Consider the following 22,380-nt stretch of genomic DNA (forward strand, 5'->3'; position numbering starts at 1 on the left):
ACTTTTCCCATTACTCTCCATCCCCTCTATCCTGCATTACCTTTCTTCCTCCTGCTTACCACCACCTAACCTGTTATATACCAGGGGTGCCAAAAAAATGTATTCACATGACTTGTATTCATCATTTATTATCGGTATATATTGAATATTACAATTTTAACACAGTTTTTTCCTTTCTTAAAATGTGTATGCATTGTTTCTGAAACCCTCTGGACTTATTTGTCTACTGTTTATGTTTTGTCTTCCCCAAATGGAATGTATGCATTGTTTCTGAAACGCTCTGGACTTATTTGTCTACTGTTTATGTTTTGTCTTCCCCAACTGGAATGTGTACTCTGCATTCCCCAACTGGAATGTGTAGGAATCTCCACACTGCCTTCCGTAGAGGCTGCACCAGTCTGCATTCCCAGCATCTTACTTAGTTTTATTCACTGTAGTATCTCAAGCTCCTAGAAGTACCTGACATATAGTAGGCATCCAGTCAATCTTTACTGAATGAATGAATGAATGAATGAATGAATGAATGAATGAATGAATGAACAAATGAACTAGAAGCTCAGATATTCAGAGAAAATCTCATTTCTTTGTCTCTAAAAATCTGATACTTTCCCCCTGCTCTTCCCTACTTACTGAGGAACAAAAAGAAATGAATACGTCTCAAAGTTAATTTAAAGTTTTATTCCATCTGATAAAGGGCCCCTCGAGGTGTCTCAAATAAAAATCTTCAGTCTCTGATTTTTCCCTTCTGCCTGCTTCCCAACCCAAAATGGCATGTGGTTTGTAAATTAAGTAATCATTAAGATAAATGTATATATAAAATCTCTTCTTTTCCATGTAGGCATTTATTGCTGAAATGCAGATGGTGGCTGAAGTTCTTCAACATCTAGTTCAGAGGCCTGAAGATTATTTGGAAAATGTTGAGAACGTTGTTAAACTTTATAAGGACACAGTTCTTCCTACTTTAGAAGTAAGAACAAGATATATTGCTGAAAATGGGAATATTGATACGCATTTGTGTTCTGTCACTGTTTAAGTAGCTTTCACAGTTATTCATCTGCCTGATTCTGCTCCTCTTGAGCTTGGTAGAATGCTATTAAAAAAGGCTTCCATCCCAAAAGCTGTTTCACAGAACAGTATTATTTTACAAAGCAGCAGTGTTGCTGAACAGTGATAAATGTGCTGCATTTTTCAAAAGCCACTACAGGAATTCACTTATGGTTGCAGGTTGGAAAACCCATGTTAAGAGACTATTTTATAAAAGCATTTTCAATCTGTAATTTATGGGTTTATCAAAACAATTGTACACTTAGGGTGCATGTTTTATTCTAAAAGGAATTGTTAACTTATTTAAATTGCAATCTAAAGAAGAATTATCCCCAGATTGGTTTCTATCATTATCCCATTCAAAGTTGATTATATGTAAACATGATAAGGCCATTATATGTAGTAATAGGAAAGCTTTAAAATATGATTACTAAAAGTCAATATATGAAAAGCATATTTTATACAGCCAAAAATCCAGGGAAGACTGTCAAATTTGTGTTGGAGATTTAGTCAACAAACATTTATTAAACTTGGGTATTTGGGCAGACACCAGGCTAAGCTGTAGAACTACAAAGACAAATAAAAAACAGTTGTCACATTGCCTCTTCCCTTCTGACAGAGAAATTAAAATAATTTGATTTATGCTGATTTTTAATGTTATATATTTTAAAGACAAGTAAGTGGATCATTTTCATTCTCATCATCTACTCCCTAAAATGAGAACCAAATTTCATTGTTTTCTTATGTATGACCTTTATTCCTCACTTCCTCCTCTTCTATTCTGGGCCTTTAAACATAGCTTCTTAAGAGTAATTTACATGTCTATCTATAACATTCTTTTTTTTTTTTTTTGATTAAAGTTTATTGGGGTGACAATTGTTAGTAAAGTTACATAGATTTCAGATGTACAATTTCGTAATACATTATCTATATCTCACATTGTGTGTTTACCACCCAGAGTCAGTTCTCTTTCCATCACCATATATTAGACCCCATTTATCTTCTTCTAGAGCCCCCCCTTACCCTCTGCTAACCCCTAAACTATTGTCTAAGTCTATGAGTTTTTGTTCCTTCATTTGTTTGTCTTGTTCTTTTGTTATTTTCAGTTTTATATACCACATCATCAGTGAAACAATACGGTTCTCTACTTTTTCTGTCTGACTTATTTCGCTTAGCATTATAATCTCAAGATCCATCCATGTTGTCACAAATGGTGCTATTTCGTTTTTCTTACCACCGAATAGTATTCCATTGTGTATATATATCACAACTTCTTTATCCATTCATCTATCGAAGGACATTTTGGTTGTTTCCATGTCTTGTCCACCATAAATAAAGTTGAAATGAACATTGGAGCACACATGTCTTTATGGATAAATGTTTTCAGATTTTGGGGGTAGATATCCAGGAGAGGGAATGCTGGGTCATGTGGTAATTTTTTGAGGAACCTCCACACTGCCTTCCATAACGGCTGCACTAGTCTGCATTCCCACCAACAGTGTATGAGGGTTCTTTTTCTCCACAGTCTCTCCAACACTTGTTACTACTTGTCTTGTTGATGGTAGCCATTCTGACTGGGGTGAGGTGATATCTCATTGTGGTTTTTATTTGCATTTCTCTGATGATTAGTGATGTTGAGAATTTTTCCATATGTCTGTTTGACATTTGTATGTCCTCTTTGGAGAAATGTCTCTTCAGGTCGTCTGCCCATTTTTCAGTTGGGTTGTTTATTTGCTTTTTGTTGAATTGTATGAGTTCCTTGTATATTTTGGATATTAGGCCCTTATAAGAGGCACTGTTTGCAAAAATCTACTCCCATTCAGTTGGTTGCCTCTTTATTTTGTGGATGATTTCTTTTGCTGTGCAGAAGCTTTTAAGTTTGATATAGTCCCATTCATTTATTTTAGCTTTTACTTCCCTTGCCTTTGGAGTCAAATTCATAAAATGCTCTTTGAACCCAAGGTCTATAAGTTTAGTACCTATGTTTTCTTCTATGCAGTTTATTGTTTCAGGTTTTATGCTTAAGTCTTTGATCCATTTTGAATTAATTTTGGTACATGGTGACAGATAGCAATCCAGTTTCATTCTTTTGCACATGGCTTTCCAATTCTGCCAGCACCATTTATTGAAGAGGCTGTCTTTTCTCCATTGTATGCTTTTGCTTCTTTGTCAAAAATTACCTATCCATATTTTTGTGGGTTTATTTCTGGGTTCTCAATTCTATTCTATTGGTCTGAGTATCTATTTTTCTGCCAATACCATGCTGTATAACGTTCTTTTTTCATTCAACCGAAATATCCTGCATCATCCTTAAGTGGCTGGCATAGCATAAGATATAAAGCATAATCAAAATCAGATTCAGAAAATTAGAAAACTATGTTCATAGGGGGAAAATAAACAGAGACAGTCTCTTCCATCCTAGCATCGCCGATACTCAGTGTAGTCAGTGCCCAAAGTCTGGCAAGTGGTAAATGCTTGACAGATGTTCAGCTGAGCAAGTGATGAGATCACAAAGGAAAACAAAAAATGATAGCTTCAACTTCATTACATATGAGACTTGGAAATAAATTGTTTTAAAAAAAAAAACCTCGCTCAAAAGACAACAAACTGGAAATATATCCACATCAGTTACGAAAAAGTCATAGAATTGATTTTTTTAAACCTGTAAGTTCTCACCCTCCAAGATAAATAGGCCATAAATATGAACAGAGTTTACAGCAGTGAAAGACAAAAGAGTAAAAGGTCTCTAGAAAAATGTTCAGCTTCACAGATTATAAAGAAATGCTCATCCAAGTAATGAAGAATCATTTCCATGGTCAAATTTTAAAAGATGAACAAAGAATAAGAATTTCTAATGCTAGCAAGAATAGGGTAAAGCAAACACTCATGCATACCCTGTTGAAAGGAACAGAAATCAGCGTGGTCATTTTTTAATAGCTTGTCCATAAGAAGTCCAGGAGTGGAAAACTTCTAGGCCCTGCTGCAAAGCATAGATAAGAATTGATTATCCTTGTGCCAACAAAGCAAAAATTTCAAAGCCATGAACCTAGACTTTAGGCCTAGGTAACTTGCTTAACAGTGAAACACTTGCCTTATACAGTAATTCCAGGGTACTGGTGTGTGTAGAAGGAGGTGGGGGAGAGCCAGCCAATACCATGCTGTATAACGTTCTGAAAAGGTAGGAGCCTGCATTTCTAGTCTCCTCTGACCTGGCTGAGATATCAATTCACTTGAGAGACCAAGACCAGCAAAATTCAGTATGCCTCCAAGAGACATGAGGAAAGCAAGTGGGAGCAAAATAACCTGCATAATTTTCTGGTTTATATCCTGCTTCAGGAGTAATCCAAAACCAAGTCCTCATTCTTACCTGTCTTTAAATCCCAACTTGACTCCTGGTTTCACCTGGTGTGTGTGTCTTTAGCCTCTGGAGTGTTCATACCCTTCGACTTAGTAAGTCTACTCTTCAGAATCTAGCTTGAGGAAAGAGTGCTTCTTTGTTCAGAACATGGTTATTTATGGTTAAATAAATAATATTGGCATATGTTTGTTCAGACTATTGTAATAGGGAGAACCTTCATTAATGAGGAACTTCTCAAAGAAAAGGAAGGGGACCTGGGGTTTTATGGAGGCAGGTAAACAAAGGAGCCATTCTCGAGTTTTACGGGAATAATGAGGAAGGTTGGAGATAGATCTTATCTGAGTCCTTGAAGAACAGTAGAGATGGGTCTTAGCTCTCACCATTCCTACTTTTTTGGGAATACAGGGCTCAGATAAAGTTCAGCACTGCCAATGTACAAAAATAAAATCCAGTGGATTTTAGATTTTAATCTTAGAAACAAAAAAAATAGCATAAGAAAATTTAGATGAATAGAAGTATAATCGAGATAGCGAAAATCTAATTTAAGCAAGAAAGGAAATCCAGAAACAATGTAAACATATATTTCATTATAAAAATGTTTTACATTACAGAAGTTACCATAAACAAAGTCAAAAGATAAATCCTAGCCAGGTAAAATATTTGCCATTCCTATAATTGATAAGGGTTAAAGACTTTACGTGAATGTCAGGGAAAACGAACAATCTAATAGAAGAATGCATAGAGGTTATGGTTAGGTGGTGGACAGAGATCTGGATCCTGAATCTCCCCTTAGCCAGGGGACTGTAAAGTGAAGTGAACCAATCCCATTTTTTAATTATCAGTTTGACAAATTATTTTATAAATATCTGCAGAGAAACAGATGTCCCAGCACATTTTTCTAATGGGAAGGACTCTAAGACTTCAGTGTAGAGAAAAACTGAAAAAAAGAGAAAAAAAATAAAATTCATGGTAAGATGACTAGTTTAGGCTTTGGCAAAAGATCTCTTGAACACTGAAAATAACATACATCATATCATGTATAAAGCAATTTAGCTTTAAAGATTTTTTCATAGTATATTAAGATTCTGATCTTGCATTTAGTTTTCCTAATGATCCTGCATTAAAAAATTTCTGTTATCTGCAGGAAGTAATGGCTGAACACAATTCCCAGTATCTCATTGAGCTAGATGGAAATAAGCCCCCAGAGGAGCTCTTCATGGTAAGTGTAATGTTCAGTCAAAATATCCCACGGTTTGGAAAATCAAAAAATTGTTGACTGGATTGTACTTATTTTAATAAAACATTGGAAATATATTTACATTTTTAAAACCACTTATTTTTGAAAATTTCATTTTGACACTTAAAAATTTGATGTTGTGTTTATTCATTTATCCGTATTTACTAAAACTACATTTGAATTTAATATCTCTGTATGACAAAAAGTGCCTCAAAGAAACTTAAAAGCAAGTAGCAGCCAGTAAGCACAATAAGATGCTTAACAAGTGTCATTAGGAAAATGCAAAACAAAGCCATAATGAGATACTACTTCACACTCACTAAGTTGGCTGAAATAAAAAAAAAAAAAATCAGGCACTAACAAGTGTTGGCAAGGATGTAGAAAAATTGCAACCTACATACATTGCTCGTGGGATTGTAAAATGGCAGAAGGGCAGAACCTAGTCTGGTGAGGAGGGCCATTTGTCTGAAATTATTTTTAAATTGAAACTCTAAGGATGAGTAAGAATTAGACCTAGAAGGCTAGGGGAGGGGAGGGAGGTGGGACAATGGTCCATGTTGAGAGAAGAGTCTGTGTGAAGCCCCAGAGGCAAGAAAGAGCACAGTGAGTTCTAGGAACTGAATGTAGGACTGGAACACAGGTGGGGTTTGGGGGAAGAAGGGATGGGACAGGTAGAATCGTGCCAAGGAACGAGCAGGGATTGTAATGATGAGGCCTAAACTCTTTAATGTGAGGGAATGGGCGGCCAGTAAAAGGTTTTAAGCCAGAGAATGAAAATAATCCTTCTTGTATTTAAGAAAAGTCACTCAATAGCATAAGGAATATAGTCAATAATATTACAATACCTATGTATGGTGTCAGGTGGGTATTGGATTTGTCAGGGTGATCACCTCGTAGGTTACATGTCTAATCTCTATGTTGTACACCTGAAACTAATATAATATTGCATGTCAAATGCAACTGAAAAAAAATTTTTTAATTATTTTAAAAATAAATTAAAATATGCTTCAGTCTGAAAAAGAAAGAAAGATCACTCAGACTGCAGTGCAAAGAAAAAACTGAGGAAAAATAAAATTGGTGGTTAAGAAGACAAGCTCTGGCTTTTGCAGTAGGTTCAGTAAGAGATGGTGGCCTAACCCAGGGTAATGACTGAGGGAATGGACAGAAGATGGACCTAAAAGGTATTTAAGAAGTCTGTATGACGGGACTTGATGAGTGACTTAATGTAGGTGTGAAGGGGGAGAGAAAAGTCAGACATAATGCTCAGATTTGTGGTTTGATGTAATTCATGGCAGCATAGTAAATGCTGGTGGTAGAGAAGCTTCAGTGGGGATGTGTTCTTGCTAAGCTCCTCAGCGATCTTCTCCTGACCACAGCCACTGTTCATTCTTCAGTCCTGATCTAATTCACCTAGCAGCAGCATTTGATGCAACTCATTACTTCTGCCTTGTTTCTTTCTTCCCTTCTTGCACCCCACACTGTAGTCCCTTCTGCCTCACTGGACACTCTCCACGTCTAACTAACCTCTAGAGTTGGAGGAGTCCAGAGCTCACTCCTCGTTCATTCTTCTCTGCCTTCCCTCTGCTTAGGAGGCTGCATCCAGTCCAACGGCTTTCAATACCTTACAACCTCTGGTGACTCTTAAATTCTTACTAATATCCCAGACCTTTCCCCTGAATTCCACACTTGTATAATCAACTACTACTCAATATATCCAATTGGATGTTGTATTGGAAAAACTCCATTTCCACCTGTGAGTCTTTCTTTACTCTCACACAGAACCCTTCACTTCCGACCCTTTTGGTCACCAAATGTGTGGAGGTTTCCCCACAGCAAGCAATCCTCTGTGATACCAGCTGAGTATCCTAAAATTTAACTCAATTCTGAAACTAGTTGGAGATAGTGTCAGGTCCTACAGGTCAAGGGCTCAGTCACACACGACTGTTCCCACCCCACTGCAGGTGCCAATCACAAGTAGTCGGTCCCCAGGTTACCACAACTTCTCTCCAACTTGGCTACAATTGGAGGTTTCCACGACCCCCTCTTAAGGTTCAATTAATTTGATAGAGTGGCTCTCGGAACTCATGGAAACATGTACTTATGTACCTGTTTATTAAAGGATACAATAAAGGATACAGATGAACAGCCAGATGAAGAGATACATGGGGCGAGGTCTGGAAGGTTCCCAATCTCAGGAGCTTCTATCCCCATGGAGTTGGAATGTATCATCCTCCCATTGGGGATGTGTTCACCAACCCGGAAGTTCTCCACACCTGTATTATTGGGATTTTATGGAGGCTTCCTTACGTGGGCATGATTAATTATTAACTCTGTTTCGAGCCACTTTCCCTTCTCTGGATATTAGGGGGTGGGTCTGAAAATTCCAAGCTTCTCATCATGGCCTGACCTTTCTGGTAACCAGCCCCCATCCTGCAGCCATCCAGGGACTTACCCAGGCTCTCCTCAATAAAACAAAAAATGCTCGTAGGCCTCTTATCACTTAGGAAATCACAAGGGTTTTAGGAGCCCTTTGTCAGGAATGGATCAGAGACTAAATATTAGAACAACAGATGCTCCTAGTGCTCTTATCACTCAGGAATTTACAAGGGTTTGGGGACCTCTGTGCCAGACACCAAGGCAGAGACCAATATATATTTTCTATGATCTCACAGATGTCTAATACGCATCTTAGCTTTAAATGTACGAGATAAAACCCGTGATTCACTATCACTACAGTCCCGCCTCAAATACATTCCTCCTACAGTTTTGTCCTCTCAGTAACTGTTACATCCATCCTTCCGGCTGCTCTTCTCTTTTTCTCACATCCCACATCCAATCCATCAAGTTTACACATCAGGCTTCTCCTTCAAAGTATATCCAGAATTTGACCACTTTTTGCAACCTGGGACACGCTTTCCTCAAGGAGAGGGCAGAAACTCCAATAGGCCTGGCTGAAACTTGCCAAGCCTGTTATGGCCCCAGTTGGCTTAGGGCCCTGGCACTTCTGCCCACATTCTATTGGTCAAAACAAGTTGCATGGAAAAGCTCAACACTAGTTGATAGGGAAGTATTCTCTACCCAACGTGAACTAGGGAATTAACAAGGGTGGGGAGGGAAGGGTAAATTGTGAGCAAAGAATACAATCTACCACAGATTGCTGGATACCAACAGGACTTTGTCTATCTCACCATCTCTCACCTCAGGCTCTGTTTCAGACTCTTCCACAGAGTGTCTAGGGCTGCCTAAGCATTAGTTTCTAACGGCTGCCATAATAAAGTATCATAAACTAGATGGTTTCAAATGGCAGAGATTTATTCTCTCACAGTTCTGAAGGTTAGAAGTCCAAACTTGAGGTGTTGGCAGGTACATGCTCCCTCCAAAATCTCTAGAGGAGGATCCATCCTTGCTTTTTCTGGCTTCCGGTACCCCACCCCTCAAGCATCCATTGGCTTGTGGTAGCATAACTCCAATATCTGCCTCTGTCTTCACATGGCTGTCTTCCCTCTGCCTAAAGAGGTCCCGTAGAGCAAGACCTCTAAGGACATGGATATTTGGGGACCAGAGGGAAGACTGTTGTAGATTGAATTGTGTTCCCCCAAAAGATTTTGAGGTCCTAACCTCCAATAACTATGAATGTGACCTTATTTGGAAATGGGATCTGTTCAGATGCAATCAAGTTAAGATTTGGTCATAGTGAAGCTGGGTGGGCCCTTATGCAATATGACTGGTGTCCTTATGAGCAAAGAGCCTCAGCTACACAGGGAGAAGATAGTTATGTGACAACAAAGGCAGAGATTGGCCAAGGATCACCAAAGATTGCCAGCAAACAACCAGAAGCTAGGAAGAAGCAAGGAAGTATTCCACTCATGAGCTCATCACTTTTTCAGAATATTCAAATGCCAATGTATTTAAAGATTTGTTCTTTAAATTTAGACAGTTATGGATCGACTTAAATATCTGAACCTAAGAAGAGCAGCTATTTTAACTAAACTCCAGAGTGCAGAGGAAGAAATGAATGAGGCAATGGAAAATGTAAGTTATTTTTAACTGTTTGAAAGTGTACCTTTTACTGTATGTTGTTACCTTAATTTGTATCCTTTCAAGGTTTAAAAGGAGTTTCAGGATGCCTTTTACAAAAATGGATTTGATTTTTGAAAAGAAGCTATAATATTTGCACAATATTCTAATAAACACTAAATACAACAAAAGTTTTGAAACAAAGAAAAACAATAAAAGCTGAAAAACCAACCACAAAAATAAAGAGAAAGAAAAAAACCAAGTGCACTTAAAAATGTTTGCAGTACCAAAAAAAGCAAAGACATAAAAGCCCACAGCTCTGTAAGCATTCATTCATTCCTTCAATGATTCAACCAATTTTTTAGAATAACTGCTGGGTTCCTGTCACTGATGTACCCATATTAGGGATGTGATGGTGATCCATTTATAATTGCTAGGTGCTAGAAGGTCCACAGGGCTTGAGTGTATGTGGTGCTGAAGCAAGGACACATGGGGGCTTTAATTGGAGGATTCGATCTATTCTGGAAGGGAGAAGAGACAGAGTTCATTCCTCTGCTGTTATTTTCCTGAGGTTTTCAGAAAGCAGCAAACACAAATGCGTGTGTTTTCTGCCTTGTTTAACCAGAGGCAGTCCTGATTGTTTTTAAGACTGTATTATCCAATTCACTTAAAAACTCATCTTCTTACTGCACCTCAGCACCTGCTAGACATGTGGCTCTGGGGGCTTGACGTTGAGAGAGAAACATTGTCTGCTATTCAACACTTTTCCCCAAGTTGGGACAGGAAATGGGGATGATAAGAAAAGGGTGGCTGCCTCCTGACTTGACTGGATCATCGGTTGTAGACTCCATGGAGAAGCAGGGTAACCACACCGACGAGGGTCTTGGTTTCAAGCAGCTCCCCTAAGCTGACACATTCCTTTACACTTAACTGCTTCTCCCAGCCTTCAGTTGGGGACATTCATGCAGCATCGCTGCACTGTACGTGCCTCTTTGCTCTCTGATGCTGCAGCGGTCCCAGCAAGACCATAGCTCCCATTCTATGGTCTCCCAATCAACTCTGGAGCCAGTAATGTGAGATCCTTATCTGAAGGTGGGCGGGAGCCACCCTGGACCCTGGAGTTGCCCACCATGCCATCTCTCTCCAGTTCTCTCATCTCCTAATAAGGTGGTACAAGGACAGTGAACTTTTTAGCCATCGGTTGTCTATAGAGAATTGGTTCTTCACTTCTCTGGAGGTTACCAACAGAAAGGATTGCTGAGGGCAACTTTACATTTTAAGATGAATGAAAGAGCTAAGTAAATGCAAAAAATAATCAGTGTCTAACATCTTACTATTTAAAAACTTAAATAAATTGGCAAAGAATCTGGTACATTTTCAAATCTTTTTAATGAGAACTTTTCAAAATCTGTTTTCTGAAACAGATAATAGAAAACACTCTATCTACTGTATGCTCATTCTACCTTATAATAGAAAATGCTCAGTAAAATTTAAATAAGGTCTTATAACAGAAATGGAAACTACTTGTGTATTAAATTTTGGACAAGTAAAGAATGGTTGCAATTAAGAAAAAAAGCCAAATTTGCTTTCTAAATTATTTCTTACGTAGTAAAGCACTATCAAACAAGAAATGAAATCCTTAATATTGTTCATTTCAGCAAAACTTATGTCCACATATTTAATGTAGTATTTGTTATTAACAGGATGAGCTGTTCCGTACTCTTGCATCTTGTAAACATATTGCACCAAGATACAGATGGCAGAGAAGCAGATGGGGACGGACGTGTCCCGTGAGTTTAAAAGAAGGTAACATTCACCTAGGATTGCCAGACTTTTGTGTAAGGTACGTAAGATTTTCAGAACTTCATTTTTAAACTTGCCCATACCTCTTTTCAGTTGTTTATGATTATGACATATTTTAAGTTTTCTAGGTAAAATATACTGTCTGTCATCAGAAGAAGCATTAAAAAAATTTTTATTGAACCCACGTCCCTATCTCCTTCCACCTATGCCAACACCACCGTTTAAAGTATTCATATTTGGACCTCAGTCTTCAGGGAAAACAACACTTAGCAATTTGCTTGCAGACCATTACAAAGGAAAGGTAACTATTTGGCTAGCTAGCTAGCTTTCTACCTATCTATAACTAATTAAAATTTGTAGGATTTGTACTCAGTTTTCTGAATTTTACACTGTCAGTGGGGTAATTGTTCCACTGGGTTTGGAGTGGGTAAGGCATCCTCCTTGCTGTTGATTGTAGCTTCCAGAGCATAGCCCCTCCCTGATTCCCAGAAGCCCCCAGATTTAACTGTTACATCATGTAGACGATGCCACCCGTTACCTCTCTTGCTTCCACTGGTCTGCCGCTTCCTGGATTATACCCCTCTTGGCTCAGTGTCACTCTTTCCACATACTCACTCCTGTCATAATTCTTGGTAATTTTAGTATCTACAAAGATGACCCTCCCAAACCCCTGGCCTGTCAATTCATTGACCTCTCCCACCTTGTTCTCCACCCTCAGTAAGTGAATTATTTTTAGCTTGAATCTCAGTGGTAGCTGTGGAGGTGGTAAGAAGCGGGTAGACTTGGGATAGCATTTGACGATGGATTGAAATACAGAGGAATTGTATGAAGGCCAGGGTGGCGAGAGTATAGGGTGTGAAAGGAGGAATGGCACACCATGAATGGCGGAAGACGTAGTCACAGTAACACAGGTCCTGGGAAGGAGTTTGAATTTATTCTAAGTGCTACTGAATTCTTTTAAACACAGGGGTAACATTTTTATTTGCTTTTAATTTTTTTATTGTAAAATATGGCAAACATACAGAAAAGTGAAGCTCACTGAATTATCACAAAACAAACCCTCATGTAACCACCACCCAGGTCAAATATGGAATGTTGCCAGCACCCCAGAAGCCCCCTCAGGCCTCTTCCCAATGCCAGTCCTCTTATTCCTTCCACGAAGGTAACCACTGCCCTGAACTTTATGGTATTCACTTCTGTACTTTTATGGTTTTACCATGGAAACCTACATCCAAATACCATAGGTTAATTTGGCACTTTTTTCTTTTAACTTTATGGGCTTAAACAATGTATGTTCTTGGTGCCTGACTTCTTTCACTTAACATTATGATTGTGATATTTACGCATGTTATTTGTGCATGTTGTTGCACATAACTATAGTTTATTCATTTCTATTGTTTTACTGTATTATATTGATTGAATTATAATTTGTTTGTCCATTTGAATGTCAATAAAAATTGGGTTAATTCCAGTTTGGGTTATTATGAGTAATATTGCTATAAACGTTCTTGTACATGCCTGTCAGTGCACATGTGCATATCTTTATAAATATTTCAGAGCTATATCTAGGGGTAAAATTTCTGGGACACAGGGTCATATGCATATGTTCAATTTGTATAGATAATGCCAAACTGGTTTCTAAACTATTCTACTGATTTGTAGTCCTATCAGCAATGTATGAGAGTTCTGTTATTCCACATTCCTGCCAACTTTTGTTATGAGCATTTCCCTGATAACTAATAAGGTTGAACATTTTTTATATGTTTATTTATCATTCAGATATTCGCTTTCTGAAGTGTTTGTTCAAGTCTCTTGCCCATTTTTAAATAATTTTTTTTATTTTTCAACTGCAAATGACGTACAGTATTATGTTAGTTTCAGGTGTACAAAACATGATAAGACATTTATATAATTCACGAAGTGATCACCCTGATAAATCTAGTACTCTTCTCACACCATGCATACTCATTACAATATTATTGATTATATTCCCTATGCTGTACTTTACATCCCCGTGAATATTTTAGTGAAAAATGCATCATCCTCTTCATTTAAAGCAAGTCACTAAGTCCTGCCTACACTGAAGAGGGGGGATTAGACTCCATCTTCTGAAGGGAGGAGTGTTAAAGGATTTGTGGACATGTTTTAAAACCATCACAACATGTTTCAGACAAAGGAATTATGATTTTAACACATAAAGAGTTCTTACAAATCAATATGTAGATGAAGCCCCAATGGAAAAAAATAGCAAACAGATGATTTACAAAATAATAGATAAAAATAGCCATTAAACAGAAAGACACCAAAAAACCAGTTATGTCTTGTCAATCTCATGATTAGAGTTGAAGGATCATTGTTGACACCCAATATTGGTATGTGACTAAAATGGGGAAAAGGACATTCTCACACACTGCTGGTGAGAGCATACCCATTCGGGAAGGCAGTTAGAAATATGTATAAAAGCCGAAAATGCATGTATATCATTTGAACTGGCAATTCTATTTTATAGAGTTTCCCTAAAGGAACTATCAGACAAAGATATATACATAACTGTATTCATCATAGCCTAGTTTATAATAGCAAAATCATGTATACCTAAATATACATTATTGGTATTTTAGTTAAATAAATTGTAATATATTCACCTAATATATTACAATACTGTGCATCTACTAAAAAATGGTGGTGTAGATATATATTTATTGGCATGGAGTAAAGTAATATAAGCATTTTGAAGAAAAGCCAAAATGGAATCTAGAAGTATGGAAATATGTAAACTTAAAAGGCATCTAGAAATTGATTTCTAACAACTCAGTATGAAGTATATTATTTACCTGATAATATATATCAGAATATATATAAATTCCAATTTTTTAAATGGGCAAAAGTTGACATTTGCTCAAAAACAGAAGATAAGTGAATGACCGATAAGCAAATAAAAAGAAGTTCAAAATTGCTAGTGACTAGGGAAATGTAAATTTAAACTACAATGAAATACTTCTTCAAAACGGTTAAAATTTAAAAGATTCACAAACCAAGAGTTGGTGATGAGGTAGGGTAACTGCTAGTTTCATACATTGCTGGTAGGGAAGTAAAATAGTTCAACTACTTTGGAAATAGTTTAATGGTTTATTGTAAAGTCAAATATACACTTACCATATGACCCAGTAATTCCACTCCTAGATATTTATCCAAGGGAAATGAAAACATATGTTCACAAAAAGATTTCTTCACAAATGTTAGTTACTACTTTGTTTCCAGCCAAAAACTGGAAACAACCCAAATGTCCATCAATAACTAAAAGAATAAAAATTGGTATATTCATATAATAATACTACTCAACAATAAAAAACTAACAGATTACTGATACATACAATTACACTGATGGGTCTCAAAAACATTATGATAAAGGGGAAAAGCTTGGAAAAGATTACACACTGTATGGTGCCCTTTATGTGAAATTCAGAAAACAGTAAGTGGTTGCCAGAAGCCAGGAACTGACTATAAAGAAGCATGAGGGAACTTTGTGGGGTAATATCTTGCTTGTAGTTGTTATTATATGTATATATTTGTAAAAACTCATAAAACTGTATACTTAAAGTGGGTACCTTTTTTACATGTAAATTATACACACAAAATTGACTTTAAAAATATGTATGTAACTTGAATATATATTATATGACATATGTAAATATATAATCCTACATGAAAAATGTGACTGAATTCTATGAAAGCAAGTACTCAAAAACCCAGTGAATTCTGAAAATAACATACTTCAAGCAGCATTAAAATTTTTGAGATGTAGGGATAGATGAACAATGTGTTAAATTTCATGGTAACTTGTGCTTATTTGGTTTTCTCAAATATTCTTTGCAGGTAGTTGACTATGCCAAACTTGTTCAACCACGTTTTGATGAAGCCCTTGAAACAGTAATAAAAAATACTATAGCTGAGGCCACTGAAGCAGCTATTAAAACTGTGAAAGAACGGCTTCTCACAGAACTAGAAACTGAAAAACAAGGTGACCCATCTTTTTAAAATATGTTTTTTAAGATTAAGACTGGCTACCTGAGGGCAAGGACTTGGTTCACTCGTCTTGATATCTCTGGCACCTGGCACATTGTAGCCTCTTAATAAATAGTTGAAGAAATGGGTATACATAAACCTGATACATAAACAGAGAAAAATTTCAATTCTGGACTTCTAAGGAAAGGAATCAGAAAGAGCTTCCAAGTTTAAATTTCTTTACTTTCATGAGTCAGCTTACTTGCCAGTGACTGAGCAGAACTTTTACCTTTAACTGCACCAATTGTGACACCACCACTACTCCACTGACTCATGGAGTTTGCTGTTGTTGCTGCTATTGTTGTTGCTTGGGGCTTGTGTATCAGCTCTGATTGTAAATTAAATCTTTTTGTTTGGGGAATATCAATTTTAAATTCAAAATGTTATCAATTGGTGAAACTGGAAGAAACCTTAGTGGTCAATTGAAACAATTCTCTAACTTTACAGATGGGGAAACTGAGGCACATGGAGGTTAAATGACTTCCTGCACCGGGCTGGTAGCATAGCTGAGACTTGAACCCTCATTTCCAAAATCCCAGTGTTCTTTCTATTGACCATCCTGCTGCTTCTGTATTTCACTCTTCAACATACTATTTTAGGAAGACACAAGGGTTGGGTTTTTTTTTCTTTCTGTTTTTCTAAAGGAAAAATGAGAGATCTTATTTCATGGCTGTTTTTGAAATTCATTGATTGCCTTTGGTAGAATTTATATCTATAGTTGGCGCCCTTGTAACCAGTCCCATTAGAACATGTGAAAGTAGCTTAATGTAAACATCGCCTCTTGGTGGGATACCCTCAGTGCAGCACTTCCTGTTCACTACATGGGATCTTTCTCACTTTCTAAGATCTGGATCCAAAATTTGAGATTAACTCCAGCAATTTTAGACTAGCTTCAACCATTACTGTTTGGATTTTCAGAAGCTATGGCAGTGTCCTGTCCTCTAATACGGGCATCACTGCCTCAATTCCAAAATTCTTCTCCTAATGAAGTTTTTCTCATTACAAAAGTAACAATAGATAATATTTATTGGGCATTTACTATACGACGGGGCTATGCTAAATGCATTGCATGCATTGCCCTATATTTAATTCTCATAATGCACCTGTGAAGTAGGTATTTTTATCTCTACTTTTAGTAGACTAAGAAACTAAGGCTCAAAAGGGTGTAGTAACTTGTCTGCAATTGACAGCCAGCAAGTGATTGAGATTCAATTTGATGCCTGTGCTCTTATCTGCTGTCTCTAGTGGTCACAGAAAACTGGAAAGAGCAGATGGGAAAAAAGATTCACTCATACTTACTCTCCAGTGATGTCCCCTGTTAAGAATTTGATGCACTCTCTAGCCCTCTTTTTTCTATTCATGTTGTAATGATTAATTGTGATCCTATGATATGTGCAAAATTGCATTCTCTCATTTCAAAATAATGCTTCTTTCTAATTAATATGTAATTATTGTAATAAATTGTGTGTTAGATAGGGATCTAAATTCATTATTTCCAAAATGGTGGACCAATTTTACAAATAACATTTACTAAATTAGCCATAATTTTACCAGAGATTTGAAATGCCATTGTTAATATTAATTTCATATGTGTGTGTAAACTTCTGAATTTTCTAGTCTCTTCATTTTTCTAGTACAGCCTTTAATACAAATATAATTATTAAAGCTTTGTGATGCATTTAAAACTAGTAATGCAAGTTTCTTCACAAAACATTTTGTCTTAAAATTATTGCTGAGTATTCTTTCCCTTATTACATAAAATGAATGCTTACTGTGTGCCAGGAGCTGTACTAGGCTTTGGGATACATGTAGAATTTTTTCAAGTTCTGTAATACAACAAATCCCAGTGGGATGATTATGTTAACATTCAACAATAATTTGACAAGAATTTGCATCTTTACTATTAAGCCTTCTCATGCAGACAGATGAAATCTCCATTTTTTTGGTATAATAGTTTATCCTTCCTTAACATTTTGTAGCTTTCTTCATGTGTTACCTACATTTCTCTTAATAAGTTTATTCCTAGATATTTTGTCATTTTGTTACTATTGAATGTAATCATTTTTCTGTTATATTTTCTAAGTAGTTATTACCAGCATATTAGAAAACTGTTAAATATTTATACATTTGTTTGTAACTGTCCACATTATTAAACTGACTTTCTAGTTCTGATAGATTTTTAGTTGAGTCTGTTAACTTTTGCAGATAGCCAGTCATATCATTTGAAAAAGAATTATAGTTTCAACTCCTCTTTTCCCATTATTTATGCTTATTTCCTTTCTCGACTAATTATGTGCTAGCAGTTCTAGAATGATGTTAAATAGTGGCAGTGATAGTGGGCCTGTTTAAATGGATTCTTTCCAAGGTTTCTCCATAAGGTTATTAAGTGTTTTTATCTAGCATGGATGTTGAACACTCTCAAATGCCTTCTTGGCATCTATCAAGATGATCAGTTTTTAATCTTTTGACCTATTGATTTGATCAATTATACCAATGTATTTTCCAAATTAAACCATTTTTGTAGTTCTGAACTAAACCTTAGTCATTACTTTTATATTTTTTCTTTCGTTTTTTAATCTAGGATTTTTTTCTATATTTATAAGTGTAATTGTATATAACATTTTCTTTTTTGTGCTATTATTTGTCAGATTTTGCTCTCAGGGTTTCATTAACTTTTTACATAAAGTAGGAAGCTTACCATTATTTTCTATGCTTGAAACTATTTAAATAGGAAGGAAATTATCTCTTTTTACGTGGCAATGTTGAGCTTTTGCTAAGTAAGAACACATTATTGCCTAATAAATCTGCCTCTCTTTTTTCTCATTAGCCTATAGACAATAGTTCAATATGGTGCCCAAGGAATTACAAAAAAACAACAAAAAGAGCTTTGAAATTACATGCCATCCAAATGATCATCCAGATGGTCCAGAATTAATTTATATTTTTAGTATATTATCTTCAAAATGAAAAATCAAAATTTTTATAAATACTCTTAGACAACCTACAAGCTAAAGCTTGAGAATAATGACCAGACTACTAAAATGGCTGGTTATTCCCTATTTAAGGCTGGATGAAATGCATTTGTTAATTCATTCAGCTACATGCTAGAGTACCTACTTGGTGTTAGATGTGATTCTAGGCACTGGGCTACAGACATGAAGCTCCTGTCCTTGTGGTAGTTACATTTTAATAGAGAGTACAGGGGCAAAAACACACAAGTAAACATAGAAAAATGTAGACGGTAATGGGGCAGGCAATGAGAGCGGTCGGGGTGCTGGAGTGTTAGAATGACGATGGAAGACCTCTGAAGAGGAGAGAGACATTAAACAGAAACCTAGATTAAAGAGGAAGGTAGCCTGCCTGGCTCCTGGAGGAAGAACAGTGCTCTGTAATGTTTCTTGGAGTCTATAGTGATTCCTTTCATGTCACATTGTGGCATAAAATCATAGATTTTAAAGCATTCCATAAATTGCCTTCTCCCACCAGAACATAGAAATAGATGCTGTCTCTCATAGGCTGCAAACGTAAAGCCTCTTTCTTTTTCAAATTCACAAATTATTCTAAATCTGACAACAGGGTTAACCTTTCTTAACATTTAAAAAATTGGAACATTTTTGCTAGTGAATTTTACTTCAATGTATTTTTAAGAAAATTTCAGTGGAGAATATTGAGGGTTTTTTTTTTAACGCAGAAAATTATAGTAATACAGAGGATGGCAGCTAACATGGTGCAGGCTTCCTGCGTGCCAAGCATTTTCTAAGTATTAACATCCATTATTAATACTTGCAACAATGCTTTTGGTTTGATGATCCTCATTTTGGGCAGTAGAAATTGAGGCGAGGAGATCAAATGATTTACCAAACCACGCTGAATGAGTCAGAACTCACACCCAAGTCTTCCTGACGTTAAAGCAGAGGATTTAATCACTATACCTGTGTCCTGACCCCAACTATCTTTTGCTAACACAGCCAATTACTATCTTTCAGCTGCGCCAGCTTTAAGACAATTCGAAACAGAATTTGAAATGCCAGAGTATGAAAATTTCCCAAGTGATAAAGGCTTAGAAGAGATGCCCTCCTCATTTGATGAAGATGGTAAAGAAATATATTACTGCTGTTAGTGGCCAAATCTTTCCTGATATTAATATAAACAGATTAGCTGATAAATCATATTATTCTTTCACTGCAGTGTTTACTCTCGAATCCCAAAGAGAAAACCTTTTAGAGGACAGTGAAGAAGCGAAAATGAAGTCCGTTATCGATCAAGATGCTACAATTGGTCAAGATGGTAACAAAATGAACTGTTAATGCCACACTTATGGTTCTTATTTCCATTTATTTCATATTTTATCATGTTGATATTGAAGCTTAAACTATTCCCCTTATTGGAAAGTTCAGGAGAAAAAAGTTAGTTCCTCTCTTACAGATTTAAACTGAACAACTCTAGAACAAAACTAGGTTTACTAGAATGAAGAAGAAAATGTAGAGACAGAGGCGCTTAATATGATTAGAACCACCCCAAATTTTTTAATGTTTCTAAACATAATACAATCATTATAACAAATTCTTTCTTAAAAGCTTGCTACTTCCTTTTGTGTTAGAATCCAGCCATCATAAACCTAGAGTTTTAGCTGTGAAATGTTATCATTTCACAGCTAAATGGTACTATTTACCCTTATAAAATTTTTCTATTCATATTTTAACCTAATCGAAAGCTAATATGTTTACATAGTAACATATGTTTAAATATATTTACATATGTTTAACCTAATTGAAACCTAGTATGTTTATATTAATAAATGTAAACTATTTTTACCTATTTTTATTTATAATGTAACATTTTTAATTAAATTACTTTATTAGGAAATATTTTAACCCTCATTTTCTTTTTATTTTTATTAAATTTATTGGGGTGACATTGGTTAGTAAAATTATATGCGTATATAGGTATACAATTCTATAATACGTCATCTATATATTGCATTGTGTGTTCCCAACCCAGAGTCAGTTCTCCTTCCATCATTTTCAATTACTATACAATTTCCCTATTTGTAGGTAATAGTTTTAACTAGTTCTTTATGTTGGAAACAAGTTATTTTTCAGATTTGTTTGCTACTAAAAGTAATGCTTCAATGAATTTTTTACTTTAAGTTTTGTCTGCATGTTGACATAAGTGAAGTCACTGGTTTAATGAGTACGAAGCTATAGACAGAGTCAAGTTGCTTTGCATAAAAGTTCTTCCAAACCATGTTCCACTTGGTAATATACAAAGTACATGTTTTTGTTTCCTTGGTATTGTCTCTTTAAATACTATTTTTAAATTTTTTTTAACTGTTTCTGAAGTTTAAAATTTTAATATTTGTTAACCATTTATGTTTCTTCTTTTCTGAGGTGACCTTTTTTTTTAACCCATTTTTCTAAATTGTTGTATCAGTTATATGGTTCCTATATAAGCTTTCTATATTAATCACTTACTTTTCATATTCTTTTTCCAAATTGGAGAGTTTCTCCTTTAAATCACCTTGCTGTTTATGAAGTAGAAGAATTTTTTATATTTTTGTAGTCAAATCATTACTTTCCTTTTGTTGATTTCTTTCATTTATTTTCAGGCTTAAAACGTCTTCTCTCAACCAGAGACTTAATATATATTTATATTCTTTTTTTTAATTGGTCCAACCTTTTTGTATTTACTTTTTAAGTGCATCTGTAATTTCTTGTGTTATATAACGTAGAGCTGATATTTTTGGTTTGCTCCCTCCTCCTGATTCAGGCAGATGTGTGCTTGCCTGCTGTTTATTTCAAGCCTACTAGGAATTGAACTGAGCAGTCAGAAACTTATGTATGGCACTCTTCTTCCGCCAACATACACACAGGCCCACCCCCACCCATCCACCACACACACACACATTTTTCACATTTCACAGAAGGACCTTCAATATTACATTTTTGGCGAAGTGACATCTGGGAGCCCCATCTCTGCTGCTGCAGAATTGCCAGCACCAGGACACTAAGATAGCCCCTGCCTCATGCTGTCTGTTCCATCCTTGGGGGAGGCAGTCTGAGGTAGAAGCAATTGTCAGTGCTTCTCCCTACTGCTGCAGGGATGCCAGCACTGCCAGTGTTCCCTGCTAGAAGGGCACCCTCCCTACCCCATGTATCTGAGATAAGCACAGCACTTACCTCTGGGAGCCAGGGCACTGTTAGTTACCTCGGGAAGGGAAAGCTTGAGGTTTGTTTTTTTTTCAATTTAGACCCACTGGCATTATATGAAACTAAAATTACTCTTGGTTTTGTTACAGGTTAACTAAGTTATTATCTTTATTTTCTACTGCTGATAGATATGTGTACCTATTTGATTATTATGGTTATCATTTTAATTTAAAAAATTAAGAAAAGATGAAATAGTGCCATTTGCGACAACATGGATGGATCTTGAGATTATTATGCTAAGTGAAGTAAGTCGGACAGAAAAAGCCAAGAACCATATGATTTCACTGATATGTGGTATATAAAACTGAAAACAACAAAAGAACAATGCAAACAAATAAAGAAACAAAAGCTCATAGACACAGACAATATGATAGTGGTTACAAGAGGGTAAGAGGGGAGGAGGGTGGTAGATGAGGGTAAAAGGGATCAAATATATGGTGGTGGAAAGAGAACTGACTCTGGGTGGTGAACACACAATGTGAGATATAGATAATGTTTTACAGAATTGTACACCTGAAACTTATGTAACTTTACTAACAATTGTCACTGTAATAAGCTTTAATTAAAAAATAAATTAAGAACATGAGTCCTGGGTCCCTGGACCCATACATACCGTAATCTTCTTTGGGAATCACCTACAGTTTAAT

General features: G+C 36.1%; 1 protein-coding gene across 3 annotated transcripts in view; it reads left to right on the plus strand.

The window, feature by feature from the left end:
• Positions 1-22,380, plus strand: part of AK9 (adenylate kinase 9) — a 110,101-nt gene that overhangs the window by 26,146 nt on the left and 61,575 nt on the right. For all 3 annotated transcript variants that reach the window (XM_074333408.2, XM_074333407.2, XM_074333409.2), the window contains exons 8-15: positions 839-967; positions 5,547-5,621; positions 9,573-9,671; positions 11,360-11,499; positions 11,580-11,760; positions 15,336-15,480; positions 19,511-19,618; positions 19,713-19,811. In XM_074333408.2, coding sequence (XP_074189509.2) covers positions 839-967; positions 5,547-5,621; positions 9,573-9,671; positions 11,360-11,499; positions 11,580-11,760; positions 15,336-15,480; positions 19,511-19,618; positions 19,713-19,811 — 976 coding nt within the window. The remainder of the gene's footprint in view (positions 1-838; positions 968-5,546; positions 5,622-9,572; positions 9,672-11,359; positions 11,500-11,579; positions 11,761-15,335; positions 15,481-19,510; positions 19,619-19,712; positions 19,812-22,380) is intronic.

The sequence above is a fragment of the Rhinolophus sinicus genome, chromosome 2 (assembly GCF_057876585.1).
Source record: "Rhinolophus sinicus isolate RSI-liver-muscle chromosome 2, RSI-T2T, whole genome shotgun sequence".
Lineage (NCBI taxonomy): Eukaryota > Metazoa > Chordata > Mammalia > Chiroptera > Rhinolophidae > Rhinolophus > Rhinolophus sinicus.